Raw genomic sequence first — 24,462 nt, 5'->3', positions numbered from 1 at the left:
TGGGAATGGAATGCCTGGGATTGTTTGATTGACACTCCCGGAGAACCAATGAGAGGCCGAGCTTGCCGCTCGTGGCCAATAGTAAATATTCACTACTTTGTGCTCGAACTTTTTACTGAAGCCAGAAGCTCGAGCCATCCGGGCTTGCACCTTACTTTTCCACACTGAGCTCTGGAAAACATGCCTGCAAAGTGCGAAAACATCCAGGATGCTGTGAAGTCCCTTATTGCCGCTTTCTGGATCACTTTTAGCGTCTGTTCCGTTGGTGTTGACGGCCAGGAGGGTAAGAAAAACACTGTTTTATTGACGCTTCTTGATAAGATAACGAATGTGACGCGAGCGTTTATTTCAAACGTCTTGCTAGCTAACTGCTACCTCTACGAGCTGCTTAAACACATTAATTGAAAGTTTATTTATTTTACTTAATGGTGTGTTTTTGTATGTAGTGGCGTGATTTTTAAAGCTGAACTGTGACGAGCACCAGTAAGCAACAGGCTTTTAACCTTCCTTTGCATCCTACATAAACTAATGAGTATCATACAAACGTCCTCCTGTTGTTTACTATATTTTTCATAAGCAACTTATTAGCTGTTAACTGATTTCACCTTAATAACACGGGTCGGTTCTCTGTATGCACACGTCCTGACAGTTTTTGACATGTTCTGCTGTCAATTCCACTTTTATGTCATGAACCACAAGACATTTACATTTCTCTAACTTTACTTTACGTGTTTTGTTTGGTGGCAAATACCTTAATTTTCATGTTGAAGTGTGTGTTCAGGTCGAGCATGTGATGTCATGCTAGCATTCTTTACATACTCTTCCCTTACTGCATGTTTACCTACTGATCCCTGCTCTCAGCTTTCCTTTCCTTTCCCACAAGTTTCTTTCAAAACAGCACTCAAGTCCACATGCAGTATGAATCACAGTGACTACACATATACACAGACAAACAGAAAAGCAATTTATTGCCCCGCAGACACTGGCTGGAACACTCACCCATACCACTAATCCTTTTTGTTGTTTTTTTTGTCTGTCTTTGGTTTCCTCACATCGGAAGATGATTAAGTCCAGGGTCAATTAGTTATTCTGAATCATATTGTACTTGCTGGCAAGTATGCAAAGAGCTTTGGTGGGGCCAGTGAACGGGGGAAACATTTCAACCTGGGTGTTGTAACGCTGTGATTGACACACAAGACAGGGTAAGGCGATGTAGTGACAGGTAGCACAGGTGAACATCCTGTCTGCCAGTGTGGACCTGTAAGGGCCTGCCAGAAAAGCCTCAAGTGAAAAACAATGTCGCTGGGCTGCTTTTGATTGTCTGCTATCCTGCCACCCAGTTCGACTCCAGTTTTCTGGAATACACCAACTGGTCAGAACAGGCTGAATACATATTCTTGTCTGTGTAAAACTCGAAACAGACTGGCCAGGAGACAGACTTAGGTGAAAGGGTTCAGTGAGCAGAGGAAGATTACCGGCCACCCAGAACTTCCTCAGCACTGCAGCCTCTGTGGCCTCCCACCGGAAGGTGACAGATCCACGCTCTGTTGCCCACAGTTACAGTATGTAGCTTTGGCATTTCCAGGGAATCCTTTGGGGGCTTGAGGAGGGGCAATAACATCCAAAGGTTTATGGTATTAGGAGCTGCGGAGCTGTCGGGAAGTAGGGGGAACGGCTGGTGCGATGCAGGATGTGTGTGACAGAGGGTGAGCGGAAGGTTATCCTCCTGTTTCCCCTCAAACAAATCTCCAGGAGCCTTATATGGAAGACAGGGACTGGGATGGTGTGTAGGCTCAGACGGACCCCTGGTGCCTTTTTCAAGTTTTGACCATTCTTGGAACACGTCACCATTTGACATTTTGGTCACTGGTTTTGAGACAGCCACCCCCACAGCACTTATCTGTGTGTGACCACTGTGGGAATTGAGTCATTTATTTTCTGCGCCCCACAGGGATGTTAGAGGGTCTAAATATTTGTGTTTCCCGTTCCAGTTGAAGTGTTAGTCACAGCCACCGCAGGTCAGAGGAAGTAATGAATCAACACTTACGAAGTTATTATTTACATGGAAAGTAGTGCATAAATACATTTAAAAAAGCAAACTTTTCATTCAGTTTCTCGCCTTTCTTTCTCAGGATCAGAATCTTTTTAGATACAATAAAAAAATATATAGGAGAGCATCTTTCGCAGTATATCCAGTGTACAGGTCTGTGGAGCTGAGTGCTTTCTTCATCAGCAGTTGTGTCAGCTCGCAGTTATGATCAGAGGAGTATAAACATGCCCTCGTCTGTTTAACGTGTTCAGAAGCAATTTATTACTCATCCGTCCTAAAATGGTGCATCAACAAAGCCCTTAATATTCTGTGGATTTCATTGAGAGAATTAATGACGAAACTGTTTGCGGTTGTGTTAATTTGGCTTAATTTGAGCTTGAGGAGCTCAGCTGGTAACTCTTCTCCTGGCATTGATATTTTGGAAGTGAAGCTTACTATTTATACTTTGATAACCATCAGCTGTGACAGAAATAAATATTTCTTGTTATTCAGGATTGACAACTGAAACGATGAGATAATCGATTTGTCAATTAACACAAGATCAAAAGGCAAACATTTTGATAATTTTGGTTAATTTATTTTTTCGTCATTTTATTAAAATGAGAAAGATTCCAATAATTCACTAGTTCCAGCTTGTCGAATGTGAATATTTGCTGGTTTCTTTAGTCTTCTTTAATTTTCAACTGAACATCATCTTTCAGACAGAACAAGGAGTGTGAATACTCAAAGTTGGGCCATGTTTGAAATATGTGATTGCCATGTTTCACTATTTTTCCTGATATTTAACCAGCGACCTAATGATAAATTTGTCGAAAATAGTAATCCATTAATTAAAAAGATAAACAAAAGCACAGCCCTCATACACTTCAAAAGGTGAAATTTAATTAATGAATACTTGTTTGTACTTAAGAATTTTGTTAAGAATTTCATTAATTACATTATTTAAAAACACAAATAACTTTGAACTTTTGCTACTGTCACATTTTCAGCCAGCGCTGAAAAACTGAAAAACTGAAAACCTGAAAACGGTTCAGTCCCTTTTTTGGTAAAAAAGTTAACAAGTGAAACATCATGAAACCTGAAGGCTGACTGCTGTGATCATTTTTAAAGAGCCTCTTCATAAGCAAGTGGTCAGGATCTTATTCTGAAATGAGAAACATGAAAACATGTACCAGTGTTGGATTTACCTTGTGAAATAATGGCTTTCTGCGATCTCAGCCTCCTAATGGTCCTTGTATTATTTCAGGTAATGGCTGTGGACACACAGTGCTGGGCACAGAGTCTGGCACACTGGCGTCGCAGAACTACCCAGGCACCTACCCCAGTAACACCTGGTGTAAATGGAGGCTCCGCGTGGCAGAGGGACGTACGCTGCGACTGCTGTTTGGGGATTTTGACATTGAGAGCAGTCCAGGCTGCAGCAACGGCTCTCTCGTGATCACAGACAAGAACGGAGAACCCAGTCTGGGTAAGCTTGTTCAGAAGTGGTCTTGTGTCTCTTCGATTTATTCTTTACTGGAATACCTGCTGATAGACTTTATGTGCTCTGTCATTACTGATGTTTCCTCAGCAATGATTGTGGAATACACACAGGATGCCATTCCATTGACACACTGGCTGAAGAGGCAATCCCAGTTTCACAATCGACACATGCACATCTTCCAACCAGAAATTTCAAATCGTGTCTTGAGGGCATAAAAAATTGACAGCACACCAAAATGTGCTAGGCTGCATTTGTGTTTATAATCAGATTCCACAGTACCTGCTCATAACTCTTTTTTATTGTGTCTGATGGGGAGGTGTTCTTACATGTCGATTTCCCATGTGACAGTCAAGCTGTAGGTATGGGATACAAACATGGCAGGAAACCACTAGCAGTGTTAGACAGACTTAAATAATCTTACGTCTGATGATAAATACTGACAAAGCGACTGACGATATTCCACTATTCAAGAATGTAATTTGTGGTTTGTGTAGGCGTCTGTTTACATTGTATATTTGGAAAAAACATGTATTTGTGTTTATGTCCAGGTCCAGTGTGTGGGAAGCTTGATGCATCACAGAAGAATGTGACACTTAAAAGTAGTGAAGTAATAATAATCTTCAGGTCAGGCCCTCACCGCTCTGGACGAGGGTTTCTACTGTCCTACGCCACGGACCAGTATCCAGGTATGATATTTGTGACCAGTTGATTACTATTTGTGAAGGGCCTACATGGTTATAATAATAATATGAATGTTGTTGTCCGTGGTCACACTGCTGTTGAGTTATTACTGTTGTTATTGTAGCCGAGCACGTAGCTCAGCTTTTCTGATTCATTGTTTGAATTCAATTTCTAAAATTTGCTCATTTACAAGTGTAAACTGGTGTAATTTTAACACCAACGTCTGTGTGAATATTTGTTCTTGTGTGTGTGTGTGTGTGTGTGTGTGTGTGTGTGTGTGTGTGTACTCATGTTGTGTGTATGTGTGGTCGTGAGTGAATGACTCACTTCTTATTGGCATTCAACCTCCATCGCTATCTTTGCTCTGGCGTGTTTGCTCAGAAAGTCTCCTCTCAGGCTGAATGGAGTGAGGCCTCAGGCTTCAGTCTGTCGCTTGGAGTGGCTGCATTTCTTTTTCACTCCCCCGCCTCTTCATCAGCCAGTTAACCACTGCAAGCCCACAAACTACACTTTAACTCTCTCTACCCATGCAACAACAGACTGTAACATGTGTATAGGGACATTTATTAAAGGATTAAAATCCAAATTTAATGTTTCTGGATTGTGTGGATTCAAGTGATGCAAAGGTCAGGTCTTCCTGTGTATCATCATAATAACTATGTAGACATGTTTAGTCTGAATGCTAGTCTATACTTAGAGATAGTTTCCTTTTCTCTGGGTGAAGTCATCCCTTTTCTGCAGTATGTATCATAGTTTCCTGTTTTTTACCAAGTTGTTGAAATCTGGCAGTGTCTGGAGCTAAGCCCATGTTCAGACATACAAACCGCTGTCTGTTAACTGTGATCACACGAGGACCATTCGCTGTACTCGTGAACTGTGACAAAGTCACAGTAACAAAGGACTCAGTCACATCAACAACAGTGATGAGCGCTCATCCCCTAATATAGCACACTTAGAACATGTCTCACACAGAATCTGTTTGTGTGTGGTTGAGAGAATGGCGGGGGGTATTATGTAAGCCTGAGATACTGACCAACACTGTGCTATTCAAGTCCACCAATACATACTAGGGATGCATGGCTTTATCGGTTTAGCCAAACATCGATATCGGTTGATATTCACCTTATTGACTTCTATCAGGAAATAAGATTACATTAACTGATGGCAGTGGCAGATATCTGTCGTGTCACATTAATCAATTATGCACTGGCACATTCATGACTGATTGTCTTGTGACTTTCCTGCCATCAGTTTATTAGGCTGTGCAAGTACAGAAAAACGCTTATTATTTAGTAGATGGTTGTATAGCCTGCTTAAAGGGTTTTTGAAGTAGTTGTTTTAAATAAAGATTTATTTATTTTTTCCGTGTGAAAGAAGGTCATATTTTCAGGTTGTTTCATAAATTTGTATGATCAAATCTGTCCTCTTTCAGATGTACTGTAATGAAGGCTGAATGATTTTTAAAGGGTTCAGTTATTTTTTTTAAATGAAGATTTCTTTGTTTCCCTGACACAAAAGGGAGAATCAATAACAACAAAAACGAAATATACAACAAAAAACATGAAAGAAAACATCTGCAGTCAGACAGATTGTTAATGAAAACATTGGTAGCCCAGAATTTCACAATCGATGTATCCCTGATACATACTGTTTAAGAGTTTGAAAGGTTTTTTGGCTGTGTTGATTTAAGTATATACATACATGTGTATAAATGTCTGTGTTGCTTTTGCAGATCTCATTTCATGTTTACAACGAGGATCTCATTTTAGCTCGCAGCATTTGAGGTAAGTGGTTGACCTCTACATTTCCCTCTATAGAATCTGTTTCCCTACAACAGTGAGTGTTTCTCACTTGTTATTCTGCTGTTTCTCAGTGTTTACTGCCCTGCTGGATGTAAGAACGTCACAGGGGATGTTTGGGGAAACTCTGAACAAGGTTACAGAGATGTAAGTAAACACGTTTCATTTCATACAGTTGTATTAGACTTTTGGACTGATGGGCTGAAGTTATGAGTTGAATATCCCCTCTGCTACAGACCTCAGTCTTGTGCAAGTCTGCAGTCCACGCTGGAGCTGCGTCTGATAGTCTGGGAGGTGACGTCACTGTGAATCGTGGGAGAAGTCTCACACTCTACGAATCCACCTTTGCCAATGGAATCCTTTCAAAAACGTGTGTCTGCTGTTATTGTACTCAAAAATTCAATCAGCAGATATTTGATTTACAGAGAAGACATGATGTAGACTATGCAACAACCTTTTAACTGTCTTCTGCTTGACAGGGGATCATTATCTGAAAAGAAGCTACTCTTCAGCAAAGGTATGAGCAAGACATGATGTTAATCACTGCATGTCATTTTCAAAGGGCATACCCAGCGTTATTGCAGGTTTTAACCCATTCACTACAAGTAACACATTACTTGCATGTCTGAAATCCTTAGGCTTCCATTCCTTTCATTATGGTATTTAAAAATCAGTTTCTTTAATAATGCATTTCATCATATGGCTGTAAAGTTGTGGGCAATAAAGTAAACAGGATTTTCTGTTTATAAAAACACTTCGGTCATCGGTCCATCCTTTCCTCTTGACCCTGAACAGAATGCAACAACATCCTGAGTGTTTCTGGCTTAAATGCCTCATCGTTCTGGGATAAAAGCAGTCAGGAGAACTCAGTGGTCTGGTCCTCCAGAAACATACCATGGGCAGCAGGCAGTAATGATCCGAACCCATGGGTGGAGCTGGAGCTGAGTGACAGAAGCACTATCACAGGTAAGAATGTCAAAATTACAAGGTTTCAAATATGCTTGTTTTTAATATACTTTAAAAAGCCGGACAATAAGAAACATTTTGAATATCACCAGATTTACCCTGTTTCACTTGGCTGAATGTATCAAACATGCTCTTTTTTCAGGGATTATAACAACGGGATCAAACGAGTACTACATAGAATCATACATTCTTCTTTTCAGCAAGGACAGAAAGAGTTGGAAGCTTTACAAAGGTGCCCTCAGCAAAGAAAAAAAGGTATGCATTGTACTATACTCACGGATGTTCACTTGATGGTTCCTACTGAGGCAAACAAAGCTGATGCGACCGCTGAATTTACACTGTAGGCTTCCTGGTCTTCTTTGTAAATGATTAACTGGGTCATTATGGTCCCCAGGTGTTTGAGGCCTACACCGATGGCCACCTCAGGGTTCACAACAGCTTTTTTCCTCCTGTGGTGGCTCGGTTTGTCCGGCTTCAGCCACTGAGCTGGCATGGCCGAGCCTCAGTTCAGGTCCAAATTTTGGGCTGTCCTGTTGCCAAGGTCACACCAAGGTCACGCTCACCTGCTGGTAGGTATTCTCACTACTCATCAGGAATTAACCTGATCTGTTGACAGTGTGAATTCAGGTCTGGACTGATATTATGATGTTACGACAGAATCTCCATCCATCAAAGTGAAAATGGGCACACCACGCCTGAGTCCCACTCCCACCCCCACAGAGGGCCCAGTGTTGGTGGAAACAAGACTGAGTATGTACTTGTGTCACCTTCTAATTTCAAATGTGTACAATGAGGAAGAATACATTTAAAATCAGTGAAAACAGTGTAGTATAGCCTTCTCTCGTTCAGCATTGTGTACATTGCAATAAACTGCATTCCTTCCTCACGCTTGTACAAGTGTTTACTCACTCAGACACTTGTTCTCCTGCAGGTTCCAGTCAGCCAGTTATAGTGGCAGTGGGAGTGGTGCTGGCGCTGTTGATGTGCGGCAGTTGTTTGTTAGCTGGAGTCTGGTGGAAGCGAAGGTACTGCATGTTAGTACTGCACTGAATGTATTTATTTACTAGGTACAGATGATTCATTACACATGAAGTACCGTCACTGTCCACACTTGAATACTTTTGGGGACTGATACTGAGGTTGATGATGATTAGGGCTGTGACTAACAACTATTTTTATTATTGATTTGTTTGCTGATTATTCTTTTTGATTAATTTTGATTTTTTGGCTTTTTTTTTTTTCTTTTTTTTTTGCCTATAAAAAGACTGAAATGATTAATCCATTACAAAAATAGTTGCCTATTAGGTTTCTGAAGACCAGTTAAAACTAGAGTAGTTTGTGTATTTTAGAAGCATTTTTTAGGTTATATTTGTTGAAATTCTCCTAACATCCAGCCAGCAATCAATCAAACAAATGCTCTCTGACAAAAATGTAATGCCAGAATTAAATGATTGGACGGACCACCTGCCTGTCCATGTCGACTGCACATGCACTCATTGTGTATGACCACCAGACTAGGAGGATACATTGCTAAAGCCTTTAGCGTGCAAGTCACACAAGATTCAAAGAGGAAGTGCAGCTAAACTTGCACAATACTAACATGTTAGCTTGACAGCTGTAAGTACTAACAATAACTATGTTCATTATGATAATGTGAGGTGTCTTCTTACATATGATTAAGACATTAGGCAGTTAGCGATGACAGCGATGCACTAAGCTCCTCATGGGGGAGCAGCCTCTGAGGGTGACCTGAAAGGAGGAGTAGGGATTTCTTTTGTTTGGATAACTTCAAAATTTTATTTTTGCTTACTTGGTTTCTCCAACTAGTTCTTTCAGCTCTAGTGGTGATACTCCAGTAGTCATAGCACACTTCACAGTATATACAATACTTTAACACTCAGTGTTCATCCTTTTCTCCATACAGAAAAAAAGATTCACAACTGAAGTACTCCTTACCCACAAGTAAGTCAAGTGCTCTTTGACTGTTTTCCAGTGTTTTTCAATCTTCAGTTAAAATGCCTCTGACTGTGTGTGTGTCTGTGTGTCAAGTAGGTTGTCAGAGTTTCCAGGCAAAAAGTCTCCCCTGCCCACAATCAGAGCTCATCTCCTACCCTCTGGAGCGAAATGTCCATGATGCTCTACCTAGCCCTCCTCTTAATGGTGAGAATTCATAGAAAAAAAAGCTTTTATAACAGAACACTGCTGCACCTCCGTGATACTGCTGTTACTATGAGCTGCTGCCTTTTTAATAGCTTTTCATTGCCTATTCAGAGTTTACTGGTGATCTCAAGTTGTGAGCTCTGCCTGCCCTCCTCCATGTTTCCTGCTCTAACAGTGTCTGGCTTCAGTGGTCAGTTTGAGGAGCTCATGCCAGGCCTGACAGGCAAACAGCTCTCTCCACGGGCTGTCCATTCTTTGCCCTGGCTCAGCCCATCACCCAGTAGCAGTATAAACATTCCTTTCTTTGGTCCACAGAGCCTGTCTGAAAGAGACCCTTTAATTGGAGCTCGATAAAGGGCGCTCAGCCTACTCCCCCCGCCCCACCACCACCACCAGTCCCCCTCTCAGCCTCCTCCATCCCCTCCCCCAGCGAGGAGGCCCTTCACTGAGAGGTCCAGTGATAAACAGGACAGCGGGTCAAAGCTAAGACAATCAAAGCCCTCACTAAAGCCCGTCTAATTAAAATAGCTCTGGCTCTGAGGCTCCCCGTGGGCTCTTGAGTAAGGTCTAGGCCTCCCACACCACAGCCTCTTCTGCGGGGGCGAACAGTAGAGGCTGGTCGGATATGAGTGCAACACTGTCGGCCCCCGTCCCCGTGATTAGAGAAGACATTGTTGGTGGCCAAGCAGCTCATGCAGGGTTCCACGTTGGCCTGGTATGAGACTGCTATTGAGTAGAAGAGAAGCATTTCCCAGAAATTGCAGCACAAGATGCAAATTAGCAATTGATCCTAAAAGAGTTTTTTCCTGCTGGTGAAAGGATGCTGCTCTGCTCCCCATTTAATGACATTTTTTCATTACAGTAATGGAGTATTAGAAAAGCAAAAAAAATGCCTGTTATTTCCTTTCCATATTCCCATATTGGCTGATCCAGATGCTAATATGCATTTTGCCATGGTCAATTCTTGTATGTGAAAACTTATCTGGCATCAAACCTGATTTAGACTCAGATTTTGTATGTCTTGAAGTCTTAAAGATACAGAACTTAAACTGCTTAAGCTTTTCTAACATGCTTGTTTGAAACGTGCATAGAGGTCTATTCTTCAGCTTGGAATGGTATATAACGTAAAAAGAAATCTAAACTCAAGGTTCACTTATTTTGCAGCTTTTAGCAATACGCTATAATTATAGTTTATAGGTGTTTTTTAAGGTATGCAAATGTTTTTTAAGAAGACACTTTATTTCTGGTTAATTCAAGAGTTATATTACATTACTGTGATGTATTTATAAATTACTGGGGAAGCTCACTAGGAATAAGGGCTCTTTCTAAGTTTAACAGGAGCCTGTTAATCCTGCACAGAGGAGCAGTGAAAGATTAAAGAGTTCCTGTTTCCATCCTTTAAAACAAAATTGCTGTCACACAGAGGAAATGACAGCTGCAACCTCATCTGGCAAGAAGGTTGAGACTCCAATGTAAAGCAAAAGGCAAATAAAATACAGTTGTGGCCACTGACACATAGATCCTAAGAGCCAACAACTTCAGTTTGTAAAAACAAGGTCCAGAGTGTGGCCAGCCGTGTGTGCAGAGCCAGGTATATGTGTCTTAAAATTCAAGGAGTCAGTCATATTATTTTAAAGAATCTCTGCACACCTGAATGTGCGACAGGTCCATTGGAGGACGGTGCAACTTGATGCGAATGAGAAGAACCCACGCACAATGTCTTGCTTACTGCTTAAATGTATTTACACGGTTCGATCTGTTCAGATAACTGTTGAAGGTCTGACAGACCAAATCATTGTGTTAGTACGTACTTTAGCATTCTCATTGTTATCAATATTACACTTAGTTTCATTAATATAAAGATTAAAATCCCATATCTTTAGGACATTTATATTGGATGGCAAAAAAATCAGCAAAATCTGATCAAAAGGAACCGATTAGGTGTAGTCGTCTTTTAATTGAAATACAGTATATACAGGATGTAGCCTACACCTACTCAGGACATTTGCAATTCAAAAGAAAGTTAAGGTTCAGAGCTTGCAGTCTGCCATGTAAAATTGTTTTAAAAAACTATGTGCACAATCAGGACCCGTCAGCTGGGGTATACTAATAAAAGTTTACATGATAAGCTACATGATAAAACACCCAAAGTGGTGGCTGCAACGTAACACATGAAAACAAGGACAAAGATCTCTGTTAAAATAGTCTCACCAGCTGTTAATGTCACAGTGATTGAGGCAAACTGTGTGAAACCTGTACAGATTGTGCAAAGTCCAAGAATATTAAATGTTTAATGAGACTTCAATGAGAAGATTGATGCCACTCTCATATCCGTCTGTTCAGCCAGTATCTTAGAACAAAGACTGGCAACAGGGGGGAAACAGCCTCTGGCCATCTGCAACAAAATCCGCCTACCAGCACCTATAAAGCTCTCCAAATAACGCTTTATTTTCTTGTTTGTTTAATCTGCACTAAAACTGACGTGTTAAAACGACTATTTGCCACTTTTACGGGGATCACGTGCTGCACTACTTTTACGAGCGATCACGTGCTGCACTTCTTCTTGGCCGGGACGAGTAACTTTCTGGAGTCTCTGCTGGTTGCCTGGCAACTGCTCATTGCTGACAGTACCCACAGAACTGACCGTACTACAGATTGAAAATATATATAAATCTAATATTAATATTGGACTGAAACTGATCTGGCATTTGTGTTGATTTTAGCTGATACCCATGCCAGTATTTGTTGCATCCCAAATGAAATAAAATTAAATCTCAAACTGGTTTTGACGCATTTTTTCAATTTTTTCCAGACTATGCCGAGCCTGCTGTTGGACAGAAAGTTGGTTCAACATTCAGACCCTCTTCAGACGAGGGCTACACCACCCCCTTCACCTTCAGCCACTATGACACTCCTGGAAACCTGCCAGAGTACGCTGAGCCTCTTCCCCCGGAGCCTGAGTACGCCACTCCGTTCAGTGAGCAGCTCTCTGAATCACACGGACCTCCTCTTCCAGCCCCTAACGCTGGTACCAGGACAAAATCCAGCCACACTCAGTATGACTGCCCCTCACACAGGATGCTATCCAATGGCTACTGCACTCCTGCTCTACACGCCAGCGGCCCACGACCAATCAGTGTTGTTTACGCTGAGCCCAAGTCATGTGACTCTTTACTACATAAGCACACGTATGAGCAGCCGTTGTGAACACAGCAGACATGGAGAAAAAGACTCCTGAACTAAAATGTGAGTTGGGACCAGAGGACCACATGGTATGATCTTCAGTGGACACTAAGCTGGACAGTGTCGCCCAGAGTATACTGACAGAGCTGAACGTCCAGCGAGTGATGTACCCAGAGTTGAGCAGACACTTTGGACAACTATGCATAAATGAGGGTACACAACTCAGAGTGGATGTGGATGCAAATATTTCCTTCTAGGAAGTTTGTAGATGTACAGTGGAAATGTCATGTGATGCACAGAGAGAATGCAGGTTCAGTCATCAGTGTCTCAGAGATACTGTTTATTGAAATGTTTAATCACAAACTGCACTTTCAGAAAACACATACAGCAGTGTATGTCTATTTAACAGGTTAACGCAAAAAAAAATATCGTGTGAAATTTGTGTTCACAATGTTTAAGTTCAACATGTTTTTTTTTTAAAGAAACAAACAAAAACCCAACATTTAATAAGCACTATAAAGGGACACTGAAACAAATGGTTACGGTTGATGCTATGATTGTGTGTAACCACTAGGTGGCTCTCTTGAGCTTTGAACATCTAACAACAATGTAATGTTTGTCTGCTGGTTCACTTTCCTCAGATAATTACCATCCATTTCTAACATACGTACTAAAGTAACAAACAGTGGTTTAAAAAATGATTGGATTACAGTAGTGTAACACAAAAAGGCACAACAGGTAAGGTGCTGCTGTGATTAGGAAGGAGGATCAGCCTACTGCAGTGTCCTTGAGAAGGAAAACACATACCTCAACCAAACTCCAGAGCTGTTGTCATGTTGGTTGGCTGAGTATCACAACCTTGACATTATAAAACAATTCCAGTATAAGGCCTTCTTGTTTTTTGTAAGTCTTTGCTACGGTGCAGCAACTTTCCCATAAGTGAGAAAACACTTAAAGTAAAATTACCTCTGTACTCCAAACCTACTCACTTCATGCTCCATGCTATGCAAACTCCTTTGGATTGTCTCAGATTTTGTATGGGAGATACAGGTCTTAAACAAATTAAATTACTAAAGATCTTAATTTGTTGTTAACACTGACTGAAAATAGAAAATTGTACTTTTTCCTGTTACATGGGTCAGGTGGCAGTGATAGTCCTCCATTATATATGAAAATGTTACTAAAAGACCCTCAGAAATGTAATTTTCTAGAAATACTTTTGTGGTGTCACATTTGGCGATGAATTCGCTAACCTCTTCCTCCGCTGAGTAAGGCACAATAAAACAACTGTATTCAGAAAAAATACTTGAGGAGTTGGCCTGGTGTGTGTTTAAGGTTATTTAAAGGTTGACCTGTAGCAGTGATGAATCTGCACAAACAGGCAACTGGATACCTCAATTACAAAAAAGTGTCAACCAATCTGAAGTTCATGGAAGCTCCTATCTGCCAGTTAAAGAGAAAACATTATTTTAATTCCTTTATCATTTTATATAACATTTTTGGCAGAAATGGGCTTCCGTGCAAGTTTTATCTAATCATTAATCTGAAAAACAGGCATAGTTTAGTTTCAGAATATAAAATATGAAGAATCCCCTCTTGAAATCCTTTTAAGAAGTCACAAATTTGTAACTGCAACACTTGATTTAAGTCTATAAAAAAGTGGTGCAATATCAAAGACTTTTCAAATTGAAACGAGTAATAATACGGTAATAACACTAAATGTTTTTGACCTCTATTTGCTCTGGTGTTTCGATGTTTTTCATGTTGTAATGTATTCATAGACTGCTTTTTCCGACCCTCTCATTTGTGCTTAACTCTTTACTCTGCCCCTCTTCCTCCTCCTCTCTCCCCTCAGAGGAGTAGTGCATCAGAGTCTGGTGTCTGTTCCTGGACGGAGCGTCCTTAAAACGCAGCCCACAGTCTTCACATGCATACAGAAGCCCCTCTCTGTTGCCGCCTGGGTTTGTGCCCTCTGACTGAGATTTGCTCTCAAGCAGAGCCAAGGAGGATGACGCAGGAGAATCTCTGACATTTAGAGCTGTGTGTGAGTTACTTTCTGGGCTGTTGGGTGTGTTTAACCCAGCGCCTGCTGGAGGAAAAGTCCTGGGACGCCCGAGAGGATAACCACGGCCTGCTGGTCCCTGAGATGCACCCCCAGCCCCTGCTTCTCCAACGTGTTCAGGGTTCAGTCCGTGGACTGTGCGGTAGTGGAAACGGATCCCGGAGCGGTTGGAGAAGCCTTTCCCACAGAGGCTGCAGATAAAGGGCCTCTCTCCTGTGTGGATGCGGGTGTGGATCTTCAGAGCTCCTGACTGGGTGAAACATTTCCCACACTGGCTGCAGCGGTAGGGTTTCTCTCCTGTGTGGGTCCTCTGATGGGCCCTGACCCCTGCCAGATGTGGAAACCCTCTGCCACAAAACCCACAGGAATACGGCCTTTCTCCTGTGTGAATGCGCCTGTGGATCTTCAGAGCCCCAGACTGGCTGAAACTCTTCCCGCAGTCGGAGCAGGAGTAGGGCCGGGCGCCGGTGTGCACGTTGAGGTGGATGCGGAGGTTGCTGTGCGAGTTGAAGGCCCTGCCGCACTCCGTGCAGAGGAAGCCCAACGGTTTGTGGGCGTGCTCGGAGCGCTGGTGCTGCAGCAGCTGGGACGGTCTGGGAAAAGAGGCGGAGCAGTGCATGCAGGGGTGTAGCGACAACATGTTCAGCCTGCCTCTCTCCTCGGGTTGCTGAGTTTGTCTGTGCTGGTGGTGGCACTCCTGAGTACAGGCAGGTAAGGAGTGCTGGCAAGACAAGCAGGGAAAAGGGCCAGGGAGCTGTGCAGCATGAGAGCGGGCGAGCTGAGGGCAGGGTAAACACGAGGTTATAGGACAGTGGTGGTGATGGAAGTGATGATGGGCGTGGGTGTGAGAAAACGGGGAGTCTGTGCCCTCCTGGTGGCTCAGGATCTGGGTGCAGGCTTGGAGGCTGCGATGGCAACACAAGCAGGGAAACATGGAGAGGTGGGACAAGGACGCTCTGGAGGGAGGAGCGTCTGAGTTGTGGTCTGGGCTCTGAGTCCCTCTGTCTGCCTCCTCCCTCTGCGGTCGGCCGGACGTTCTGATCTCTAGCTCAGGCGTGGTGGTGCTGCTGCTCGGCTCCGTGTCTGATAAGTGGTGGCATACTGCGTCCGTACGTCTTAGTTTTAAAATGTCAAAGGAAGGTGGAGAAGTGGAGTAAGGGCAGCCAGGGCAGGTGCAGGCATAATGCACATCTAGGCACAAAAGAGTCAGGGATTACAATGACATGAAGAATATACACAACAAAATGAGTAATGATCATTCTGAGCTCTCACCTTCCCTCCTGTCTCTGGCCTCTCCCTTCCTCTGTGATGCCCCAGGCTGCATCCGTCTGCCAGGCTCTGCCTCAGACTTGTCTCGGGCAGGTCGAGGCTGTTGCAGGGCTTCAAGTGACGCACCACCACCAGCAGCACCAGCAGCAGCAGTCACGCCCCACGCTGTGCTCAGCACATCTGGCTGATCCTTGGAGGTGTTTCCAGATGTGATAAGCTCTCCAATGAACTGATGCATCTCCATCCAGGAGCACTGAGCATGCTGCAGGAAGTAAGGCACAGTTAGAGAGTCTGAACGCATAAAACGTGTAGAAGCTTCACGCCTTCAGCTGAAAACATTGGCTCCTCTCTGATTTTAAATAACTGGGTCGTCTACTCACAATGTCGCTGCACTTGTCTTTGTCCATGGATTTAAACCAGCGCTGGTGCCGCCGACAGATCCGCGGATTATTTTTGATTGCAGCGATTTTAACGTGGCAGAGTTCAAAACAATGAGAGCAACACAATAATACACATGTTATTTATGACATGATCACGTCTCTTCTTGTAGCTGCTCCCGTTAAAACATCTCGTCACCCAGCGGACATTGTATTTCCGGGTTGTGTGATCACGTGACATGAATCTGAGTTCTTTTTTCTTCTTTTCACTTAAAAATACAAAATTCACCCGAAAAATGTATCTAAACGAAATATACAAAGAAACATTTAATATTTTAAAAATTAAAATAAAACCTTTTTTTGTTTTGTGTTTTTAATAGTAGTTAGCCAGAAATGTAAAGTTGGAAGTGTGGTTTAGATTGAGGAAAAACTCCAAACAGCATATTACAGGAATACAGAGAGAAATTGCAATAATTATCATAAATATGATAAAAAACAATTGTTAATTTACTGTGTGAGAAAAACAACAAGAACTTTGTTTTAGCTAATTAAAGGTACACTATGTCGTTTTGGCGAAGAAATGTTAATCAGAAAATTAAGAGCTTCACTGACTTTTTTTATGTCTAAAAAAAACTAGATAAACAACTTATCTTTGTTTAATGACTGATAAACTGAATAAACAAACTGACCCTAAAGGAAAACACAGCTTCATACTGTTTTACTTTGTTTATATGTGGTGGACCCTGCCACCTTTCTAGCTTCAAACCTTATTTTCCTCTGAGAACAGCTTGTTTATTTACTTATTAATAAATAATTCTGAGTTTGTATTATTACCTCATTAACACTGTAACTTTAAAAATTCAGAGTTTGAATTTCTTCACCAAAACTATGTCCGCACCTTTTAAGAACAACTAATTCCCCAAATTAATCTCCATATAACTCCTAACTAATCATCACAGTTGGATTATTATTATTATGACTCACTAATTAAAGTATAGATGCACAATAGGATATCAGTCCAATGTGGTTGTTTTTTTTATTATCGGCTATTTATAGGTTATTGAACCGTAAAAATTATAGCTGATGAATATAGAAACCATTACTGTGCTGTAACGGACTTAACAAGCATGACATCTATTCACGCCGATACAGTCAGTAGTGATACGCACCTTTCCAGTTTGTTTGTGCACCAATAAACACAGAGGGAGAAAAGAGGGAAACGAGAACGAGCACAGCACACAGCACATGTTCAGCGAGGGCTCATAGAGGAAAAAGACTGCAAGCTTTAACACAACAAATCTTATTGGAGCACTGGAATAATAAATCTTTGTTCACTACATCTCAGCCTTTCTTAACAGATGTGTATAAACTTTAGTTATAAACTTTGTAAAATACAAAAAAAGGAAAATGAAATCATCACTCATCTGTATCAGCCATGACGAGCAGGTTATTCCAGTTATCAGTATTGACTTAAAGATCCTTGTCGTGCATCCCTAGTCACAAGTCTTATCCCATAAATCCCCATGGGAACTATGCTGGAGCTTTCTATTATGATTTTCTGTATTGTGATAATGTTCTCAAATATATAAAAACAGGATGCTCAGACATTTTAAATGTTTGTCTAGTTTAACCAGGCTGGGAAATTAGCACCAGCCTTCAGCCAAATGCTGATTAAATACGAAAGTGGCTGATAGATTTAAAAAACAAAATGAGTAACTATTGAGTGGTTAGTGATTTCAAACATGTACCTGTCAGTGGCTGGTATGCGTTCACATTTTTAAAGAGTTAATTTCCCACCCAAACTACCTCTTAAGAGTGAACCTCCAGCTCATTATGTTGCTCTCAGTCTCGTCTCATGCACACACAACACACACAAGGCGACTAAGAATGACTGATCTTACATGAAGAACAACTGTTTATTTTGCCTTGAGGAAAAAAAACGTCCAAAGACACCTGCAGACTGTAAAGATTCAGCAATGACAGAATTATTGATCAGTACCATTTATTTACATTCATTCAACAGTAGTAATAAAGGTCAAGTTCCAATATACACACAATATTTCAAGTTTTCAGCAGAATACTATGAAATCCAGTGTTTTCATTCAACTTAATACACATTAATAAACCTAAAGATCCCCCTCCCCAACACACACAAAAACCAGTGCATAAAAGGTAATAAACAGGGATATATTTTAATGAAGCGTGAAATCCTGCACAATATTGCATAGGCTTCATGATTGTTACAGTACCACTTTGCTCCCGTAGCCCAAGCCGTTAGTGTTACCCAAGATAAGGAAAACAAACGCAATAATGAGCTTATCAACTTGGAATGTAAATTACAGAAAAAACAAATCTTTCTTAGGCTAAACGACACAGTTAAGTGTGAGAAAGACACTGGATTTCTTCAAAAGTGTAGTTATGATAGTGGAAAAAGTAGAAAAATTGCTTTGTCATAGAAGAGTATGATGGTAGATACTGATAAGACAGACATATTATATACAATATTGAATAGTATGGCTGCGTCTGAAATTCAACACTTACATTCTATTCAGTATGAGATTTTTTTTTAGTATGTCTGAAAGTGCATACTACTTCTGAGGAAGTATTACTGTATGCAAACACTGTACACTGAACCGGCATAAATATCCCACAATGCAATGCAAGGGTGATGAAAACATCTACTACAAAACAGATCAAGCGTCCAAGGCAGCTCTGGCATAACGTCAATAATGCTTCCATGTAATTGTAATATTGCATTTTGCTAGGTGCAACACACTTTATTTTAGTTTATTGTTGGTACGGGTTACCACGGTTACATATCTTCAACCAGCAAGGTGGCTCTCAGAAAGTGACTGATGAAGTGATTAGTAGTATAAGTATCGAGAATGTAGTGCATAGTATGTGATTTCGGACGCGGCGCCTGTCATTCTGGCTGTAGGGGAACACCTCTTTATTTGGTTACGTAGTGACAGGTACAGTAAAAACAGAAGGTGTGTCCTTTGCAAGATTTAGACGCATCCTCTAGTGGGGAATGTGCTTACAAACGTGTTATTATTCTCTTTTTTGTTTGGCCTCATTGAAAATGTTAACTTATCTCTATCAGCATAAGCAGGAGACCTTTAAACGTCAACCTCCATCTTAATTTCTTTCTCTGTCAGCTGTCAAGATCTGGATGACCACAAATCAAGACTGAGGCTCATCCTTAATGTCTATTATTAGTTTAGAGGAGAGATCTATTGGATCCATGCCAAACCTCTTCACTTCAGTACATGCATCTGTCTCTCCTGGATTTGGTTCAGCATTCGCATTGTTGTCACTGCTTTTCATTTCCTGTCTTTCAGTGCCTCCTGAGATCTCAAAGTCTTCTGGCTCACTTTTAACAGGAAGAAGAGGAATGTCACCCACAGCAGACTTTGATGAGTTACACTTCTTAGACAAATCCAGAGGTGCATCGTATTCTGGATCCCGTTTGATCGCAGTTACCAAATCCAGGGGTGCATCGAGTGGCGCTCCGAGAGCAGCATTTGCTCCGAGGTGTTGCGGCTGGAACTGCACAGCTGAACCTGGTAGTGTTGGAGAGAGTGCAGATGGGAGGGTCAGGCCGTTGGATTGAGTCGGACAGATGGGAACAAATAAAACAAGATTGACACCTGGAGGCGGCTGTTTGTCGAGGGTTAGCTTCCATAATCCATCTGCTGGACTGGAACCTGCAGACTCAGCCTCTGTCACAGGTCCTGGACTACTAGAATCATTCACCGGTGCAGCCGGCTTAGTGACTGCGTTTGTTGGAGTCGAAGAGTCCGGTTTTGGTCTTTTTGCCTCAGGTGGAGAGCTCTTCGGGGCCGGGCGTTTTTTGGGTGCACTCTAAAATGAGAAATGCAACAAAAAAACCCAGGGACATAATGAATTATACAACATACAAGTGTAACATGTCAGTAGAATCAAGAGAGACACGTAACTTGAGGTTTCAGTCGGAGTTTAAGTTGTAACATCAAAACACAGTGAATCTCCAAAAGGACCCGTTTTGTGATCCTTTTTGTTGTTAGTGATTTAGCTCCTATATCCAACGTCCACCTACCTTCAAAATATTTTTTGCTTATTGTTACTTCACTTGGATGTTTGAACTTCATTGTGAAGTCATCTACCGAGGACAAAAGTTTCTCTGTGCTCACCTTCAGTCTCAAATATAAGAGGAGTACATGTGCGCAGGATTTTGTGACATCTAGTTTGGAAGCCAATCCTTGTCTAATATGCAGTTTACACTGCAGAGAATTAACTTTTGAATGAAGTGCGAGACATCTTGTGTCCAGTGGAACTGGAGGAAGTAGGAATGGATGTATCTTAAGAAATTATAATGAGGTAATTGGACTTTCTTGGTGGAAATGTTATGTCTTAAAAGATATCTAGGGGGACCTTTGAGAGTTGGCTGCCAATTTCTTGTAATTTCTTGTATCAAGATGTTGCTTTGCAGAAGCAAACTTCCAAATTCTGGGTCTTAAGAGTTTCTGCTCTTACTTTCAGCTTCAAGATGACAAATGCACAGTTAATGATTACCTGACTGAAGCAATTTTCATATCACTACAATTTCATTTTCATATGAGGTTGACTCATTCAAAGTCTATTTTTATTAGGCTGAACTGAAACCAACTACTGTCTGGAAGGATAAGTTTAAAAATGTGTTCTTTAAAGAGTAACTTAACGCCACTGCTAAATCTTGTTTTTGATGGCCTCCAGTAGTTTAACCTGTTGTCTTGGTGCAAAAATGTACAAGTGTTCTCTGGAACACAGTACGTTACATGTGCAACGAAGCATGCTTCGGACCACACCCCACCATGCCCTTCTTGCTGGGTGTGGTCAGAAGTGTAACGGGTTTAACAATTTACCAGAGGAAGAAGTGAAACAGTTTTTCAGCCTGGTATCAAGTTACTCTTGGCTGCCAGTAGTCTTAAGTACTGTTTGTATTAAATGGGCAAACAAAAATATTTTTCCTTTCAAACTTTACATCACCCTATTGGCTCACACTCACCGCAGGCTGTGGTGTTTGTCCACAGGTCTTCAGGTGGCTGTCATAGCTCTGCTGGTGGGGAAAGCCCAGTCCACAGCTCTGACAAAGGCAGGGGGCATTCCCTGCATGACCGCCCATGTGGGACATTAAAAGCAAGGCTGAGCGGAACCCCTTTCCACATTCGGCGCATTTCAGCACCCTCTGATGAGCCCCGGCATGTTTCTTCAGCTCTTCTGTAGTGACAAATCTCTGTCCACACTCCAAACATCGGATCTCATCCCCTTTAGGCTCCTGATTGCCCCAGCAGCCGGTGTCCTTTTTGTGCTGCTGGAAGTCCTCCTGACTGAGAAACTCTCTCAGACATGCCACGCAGTGAATGCGCTGGGGTTCACACTTGTGTTGCCGATACAGTTTTGCCAGGCGGAAATGGCGGTTGCATCGTATGCAGGTGTAAGGCAACAAACCGAGATGGGAGAAGCTGTGTTTCAGGAGAGCATTCTTCTTAGTGAAGATCTTTGCGCAGTCTGTGCATTTAAAACTGCTGAAGCACGTCTTCTTCTGATGGCGTATGAGGGATTTTTGACAGGAGAAATTGCGGCCACATTTATCACATGCAATATACATTAGACCTTTATGTAACTGCACATGATATTCACACTCCTTCAGGTTAGTAAACACACGTTTGCACAGGTCACACTCGTAAAACTCATCCTCAAGGTGAGTTCTTGACAAGTGGTTGTTGAGATCGTCCTGTGATGCAAAGCTCTTCAGACAGACACGGCACCGGAGACGATCCTGTTTGATCTGGGCGTGCGTGCGCAGGTGGACTCGGTAGTTGTAAATCTGGCAGAAGCGCTTTCCACATTCGGCACAGCAGTACGGGCGAGCTCCAGTGTGCAGATTCATGTGGTCCTGAAGCTTGAATTTGGAGGTCAACTGGAGATCACAGACACTGCAGCGGTAGTCGCCCGACTCTGTGGAAAAGAGAAGGAAATTAGTTTCAATAACATTCTTGTTGTCAGGTTTCCTCCAACAATGCTCATACAATACATATCAAAAGAAAATGACACAAGTAAATAAGAAAAAGAATATAGACATAACACAAAAAAGTGTGTGTAGGAACAACTTTTAATATATTATATAGAATGAAATCAAATATGTCATAAAATATAATACTATGCTGGACTGGTGTACAGTAGTGAAATGGTTTAACTGTAATGTAAACAGGTTGTGCAGTAACGTAGTAAATGTATAAGCTTAATGAGAACCTGTTATAGACAGGATTTAAACGGGTAATGCAAATAAATATACAGCATATACTGTGATGGTTTAAAAGTGCTGCAAGCGCAGGGCTGCCCAAAGTGGGGCCTGTGGAACAAAGCTGGCCTGCCATAAGGTTCAATTCGGACTGCCAGAGGTTTTAAGAGAAAAAGAATTTAAGTAGAAATCATTAACTTTTGTGTGAACGAACAAAGAGAATCTGTTAATGACGGATGCTTTGCACAAACATAATTGGGATCCGAGGACCATTTTCCATTATAATAATACAATACAATACAATACAATACAATACAATAGGTGTCTTTGGCCTGTGGCCCACCAATAAGTTTTAGTTTTAGCCCTCTAAGGAAAAAGGTTTGGACTCCTGTGCAAGAGGATTTACACCAATGTGACAACTTATTAAAGTTAGATCATGATTGAGCAAGAGAAAAAAAGATCATGATTTTATAAATAAAATAAATGTGTGAATGATTTATCAGCACTCATACACTCACACATGAATTTTTAAAAAGGGATAGTTTTACAGTGCCCAGGTTCATCGTAATGAAGGAACATGTCACCCAGTGCAACAGCGTGGTGCATTTGTGTTATGGTAGGAGTTTTTGGTCAAAGTGGTGGTCAATGGCAAAGAGACACCAGGTGTAGGTGTCAGGGTTTAGCTGCACAGACAGTGCCTGTCAGTAGGATCAATTCATTGATGGTTTCTATCTTTTTGTGTTGACGTAAGAAAATATATTAAAAACATATTCAATTACAGAAACAAACAAACTATAGTTACAGGCTCTATAACAACACACTACTGCATTGTTATGAGTCTAAGAGAATGAGTCATACCATTGTTGACTCCTTCCTCGTCCTCATCATCCTCATCGACCTCTTCTTCCTCATACATCTCTGACACGTCGCTGTCATCCGAGTCATCCTCCTCCTCTTGTGCAGTGTCACCATGTTTCTTTCCTTTGTTAACCTGTCCAGTAATCAGCTGTGGAGGGTCTATGGTGTCAGGTCCAACAGTCAGATCATTGGCTGAGGGCTCCGACGGCTCAACATGTGCCGTCTCTTTGTCATCCTGCTCATCTTGCAGACTTTGCGCGGGGTTTAAGGGTTTGCAACGTACCGTCTCTATATTTGAGGTCGGCAGGATGTCTGGAAATCCCAACTCTGTCAGCTGGATATCAATGGTGTATTCAATGGACATGACTGCTGGCTGGCTGAGAAGGCTGCAGGAGTCATGACACGCAGAGAGGGACAGCATTTTACTTTTACAACAACAGCCACGGGTTGAAATTCACGACACTAGTTGAGGGTTATGCTTATTAATAAACTTAAAAGATAGTATTGTAATAAATGCTTATTTTGGCTTACCTGTCGAGGGACTACATGTGTGGCTGCTGTCCTCGGTCTTTGTCTTCTTCCTTGTTTCTTTTATGGAGCTTGACGAACACCTTCCTCGCAAATATCCATGGTCGACACACCTTAACGTTGCTCACCTGGCAGGAGGAGCTCGTGATGGTAATGCGACGCTTCACCACAAAACCACACAAGGCTTCACCCTCTTTGTTTGCTTTCTTTTTTTTATTATCCCGAAGCAAACGAGACGCGTATCTTATAGGAAAAAGAAACAAGGTTCGCCAACACGACGTGAAGGTAGAGAGTTAACAATTAGCAGTTTAGCTAGCAGCAGACCCACAGACTGGCGCAACCCCAGTGGATGATAGAGGGGAGCTGAAAAAGAGGGAAACAACTGAAGCGACACAACGCGAGGAAATACCTGCGCATGCGTGAGCGCCCCTAGTGTCCTGGAGCGGTATTACAACAATCATAGCTGCACATGTGGAAGAAGTGTTTCACCAAGTGGATGAGTTTACACCACCAGTTCAGTACAGGTCAGATACTGTACCCTACTTTTGCTGATAAAGATTTTTTTTTTACATGAGCTTGTTGATGAATGTTCCCAGTCATCCAGGTCACGGTACTTCTAAGTGCTGTATCGTAGACAACTGGACTTGTTTCAGTGTCTTGAAGATGTTTCACCTCTCATCCAAGAGGCTTCTTCGGTTCTAACTAAGGGGAGTTGTAGGGTTTTAAACCCTCATTAAGGACATGTGTGAGCCAACCGGCCTTCATGTGGGATCTTAGGGCTTGG

At 41.9% G+C, this 24,462-nt stretch overlaps 3 protein-coding genes across 5 annotated transcripts; 1 reads left to right on the top strand and 2 right to left on the bottom strand.

Annotated features, from left to right (window-relative positions):
• The first annotated feature begins 121 nt into the window (after positions 1-121).
• On the top strand, positions 122-13,627 carry LOC311259387 (discoidin, CUB and LCCL domain-containing protein 1). Of its 2 annotated transcripts, none has more exons than XM_084356528.1 (15): positions 122-283; positions 3,297-3,518; positions 4,082-4,219; positions 5,947-5,998; positions 6,088-6,160; positions 6,250-6,383; positions 6,493-6,530; positions 6,809-6,979; positions 7,122-7,234; positions 7,374-7,548; positions 7,637-7,729; positions 7,911-8,004; positions 8,904-8,941; positions 9,032-9,139; positions 11,952-13,627. In XM_084356528.1, exons 1-15 carry the CDS (start codon positions 181-183, stop codon positions 12,344-12,346), a joined length of 1,947 nt encoding a protein of 648 aa, XP_084212654.1. In that variant the 5' UTR covers positions 122-180; the 3' UTR covers positions 12,347-13,627. The 2 variants fall into 2 exon arrangements, with proteins under 2 accessions (XP_084212654.1, XP_084212653.1); XM_084356527.1 differs by having other exon boundaries at positions 9,029-9,139.
• Positions 12,634-16,219, bottom strand: LOC311259388 (uncharacterized protein). Its single transcript, XM_084356529.1, has 3 exons — positions 16,034-16,219; positions 15,657-15,915; positions 12,634-15,575 (listed from the first exon to the last, which is right to left on the bottom strand). Exons 1-3 carry the CDS (start codon positions 16,058-16,060, stop codon positions 14,098-14,100), a joined length of 1,764 nt encoding a protein of 587 aa, XP_084212655.1. The 5' UTR covers positions 16,061-16,219; the 3' UTR covers positions 12,634-14,097.
• Positions 16,220-17,927: 1,708 nt separating this feature from the next.
• Positions 17,928-24,021, bottom strand: LOC311259659 (uncharacterized protein). 2 transcript variants are annotated; one of them, XM_084356935.1, is made up of 5 exons: positions 23,682-24,021; positions 23,151-23,536; positions 21,057-22,009; positions 19,681-19,894; positions 17,928-19,593 (listed from the first exon to the last, which is right to left on the bottom strand). In XM_084356935.1, the coding sequence occupies exons 2-5, from the start codon at positions 23,512-23,514 to the stop codon at positions 19,214-19,216; spliced, it is 1,911 nt and encodes a 636-aa protein (XP_084213061.1). In that variant the 5' UTR covers positions 23,515-23,536; positions 23,682-24,021; the 3' UTR covers positions 17,928-19,213. The 2 variants fall into 2 exon arrangements, with proteins under 2 accessions (XP_084213061.1, XP_084213060.1); XM_084356934.1 differs by having other exon boundaries at positions 17,928-19,894.
• Between the last annotated feature and the right edge of the window lie 441 nt (positions 24,022-24,462).

This window comes from Pagrus pagrus (assembly GCF_965226575.1).
Source record: "Pagrus pagrus genome assembly, chromosome: 7".
In the NCBI taxonomy this organism is placed as follows: Eukaryota; Metazoa; Chordata; class Actinopteri; order Spariformes; family Sparidae; genus Pagrus; species Pagrus pagrus.
Note: the sequence above shows the minus strand (reverse complement) of the source record. Positions and strands in the feature narration are given on the sequence as shown.

What these genes read in the sequence shown, in the direction of transcription:
- LOC311259387 (XM_084356527.1), top strand. Translation starts at nt 181, where the DNA reads ATGCCTGCAAAGTGCGAAAACATCCAGGATGCTGTGAAGTCCCTTATT. An exon ending in TGGTGTTGACGGCCAGGAGG is followed by an intron (nt 284 to 3,296) that starts GTAAGAAAAACA and finishes GTATTATTTCAG; the next exon opens with GTAATGGCTGTGGACACACA. An exon ending in GAAGCTACTCTTCAGCAAAG is followed by an intron (nt 6,531 to 6,808) that starts GTATGAGCAAGA and finishes GACCCTGAACAG; the next exon opens with AATGCAACAACATCCTGAGT.
- LOC311259388 (XM_084356529.1), bottom strand. Translation starts at nt 16,060, where the DNA reads ATGGACAAAGACAAGTGCAGCGACATT. An exon ending in AAGACAAGTGCAGCGACATT is followed by an intron (nt 15,916 to 16,033) that starts GTGAGTAGACGA and finishes TACTTCCTGCAG; the next exon opens with CATGCTCAGTGCTCCTGGAT. An exon ending in GGCCAGAGACAGGAGGGAAG is followed by an intron (nt 15,576 to 15,656) that starts GTGAGAGCTCAG and finishes TTTTGTGCCTAG; the next exon opens with ATGTGCATTATGCCTGCACC.
- LOC311259659 (XM_084356934.1), bottom strand. Translation starts at nt 23,514, where the DNA reads ATGTCCATTGAATACACCATTGATATCCAGCTGACAGAGTTGGGATTT. An exon ending in CGAGGAAGGAGTCAACAATG is followed by an intron (nt 22,010 to 23,150) that starts GTATGACTCATT and finishes TCTTTTCCACAG; the next exon opens with AGTCGGGCGACTACCGCTGC. An exon ending in GACAAACACCACAGCCTGCG is followed by an intron (nt 19,895 to 21,056) that starts GTGAGTGTGAGC and finishes TTCTCATTTTAG; the next exon opens with AGTGCACCCAAAAAACGCCC.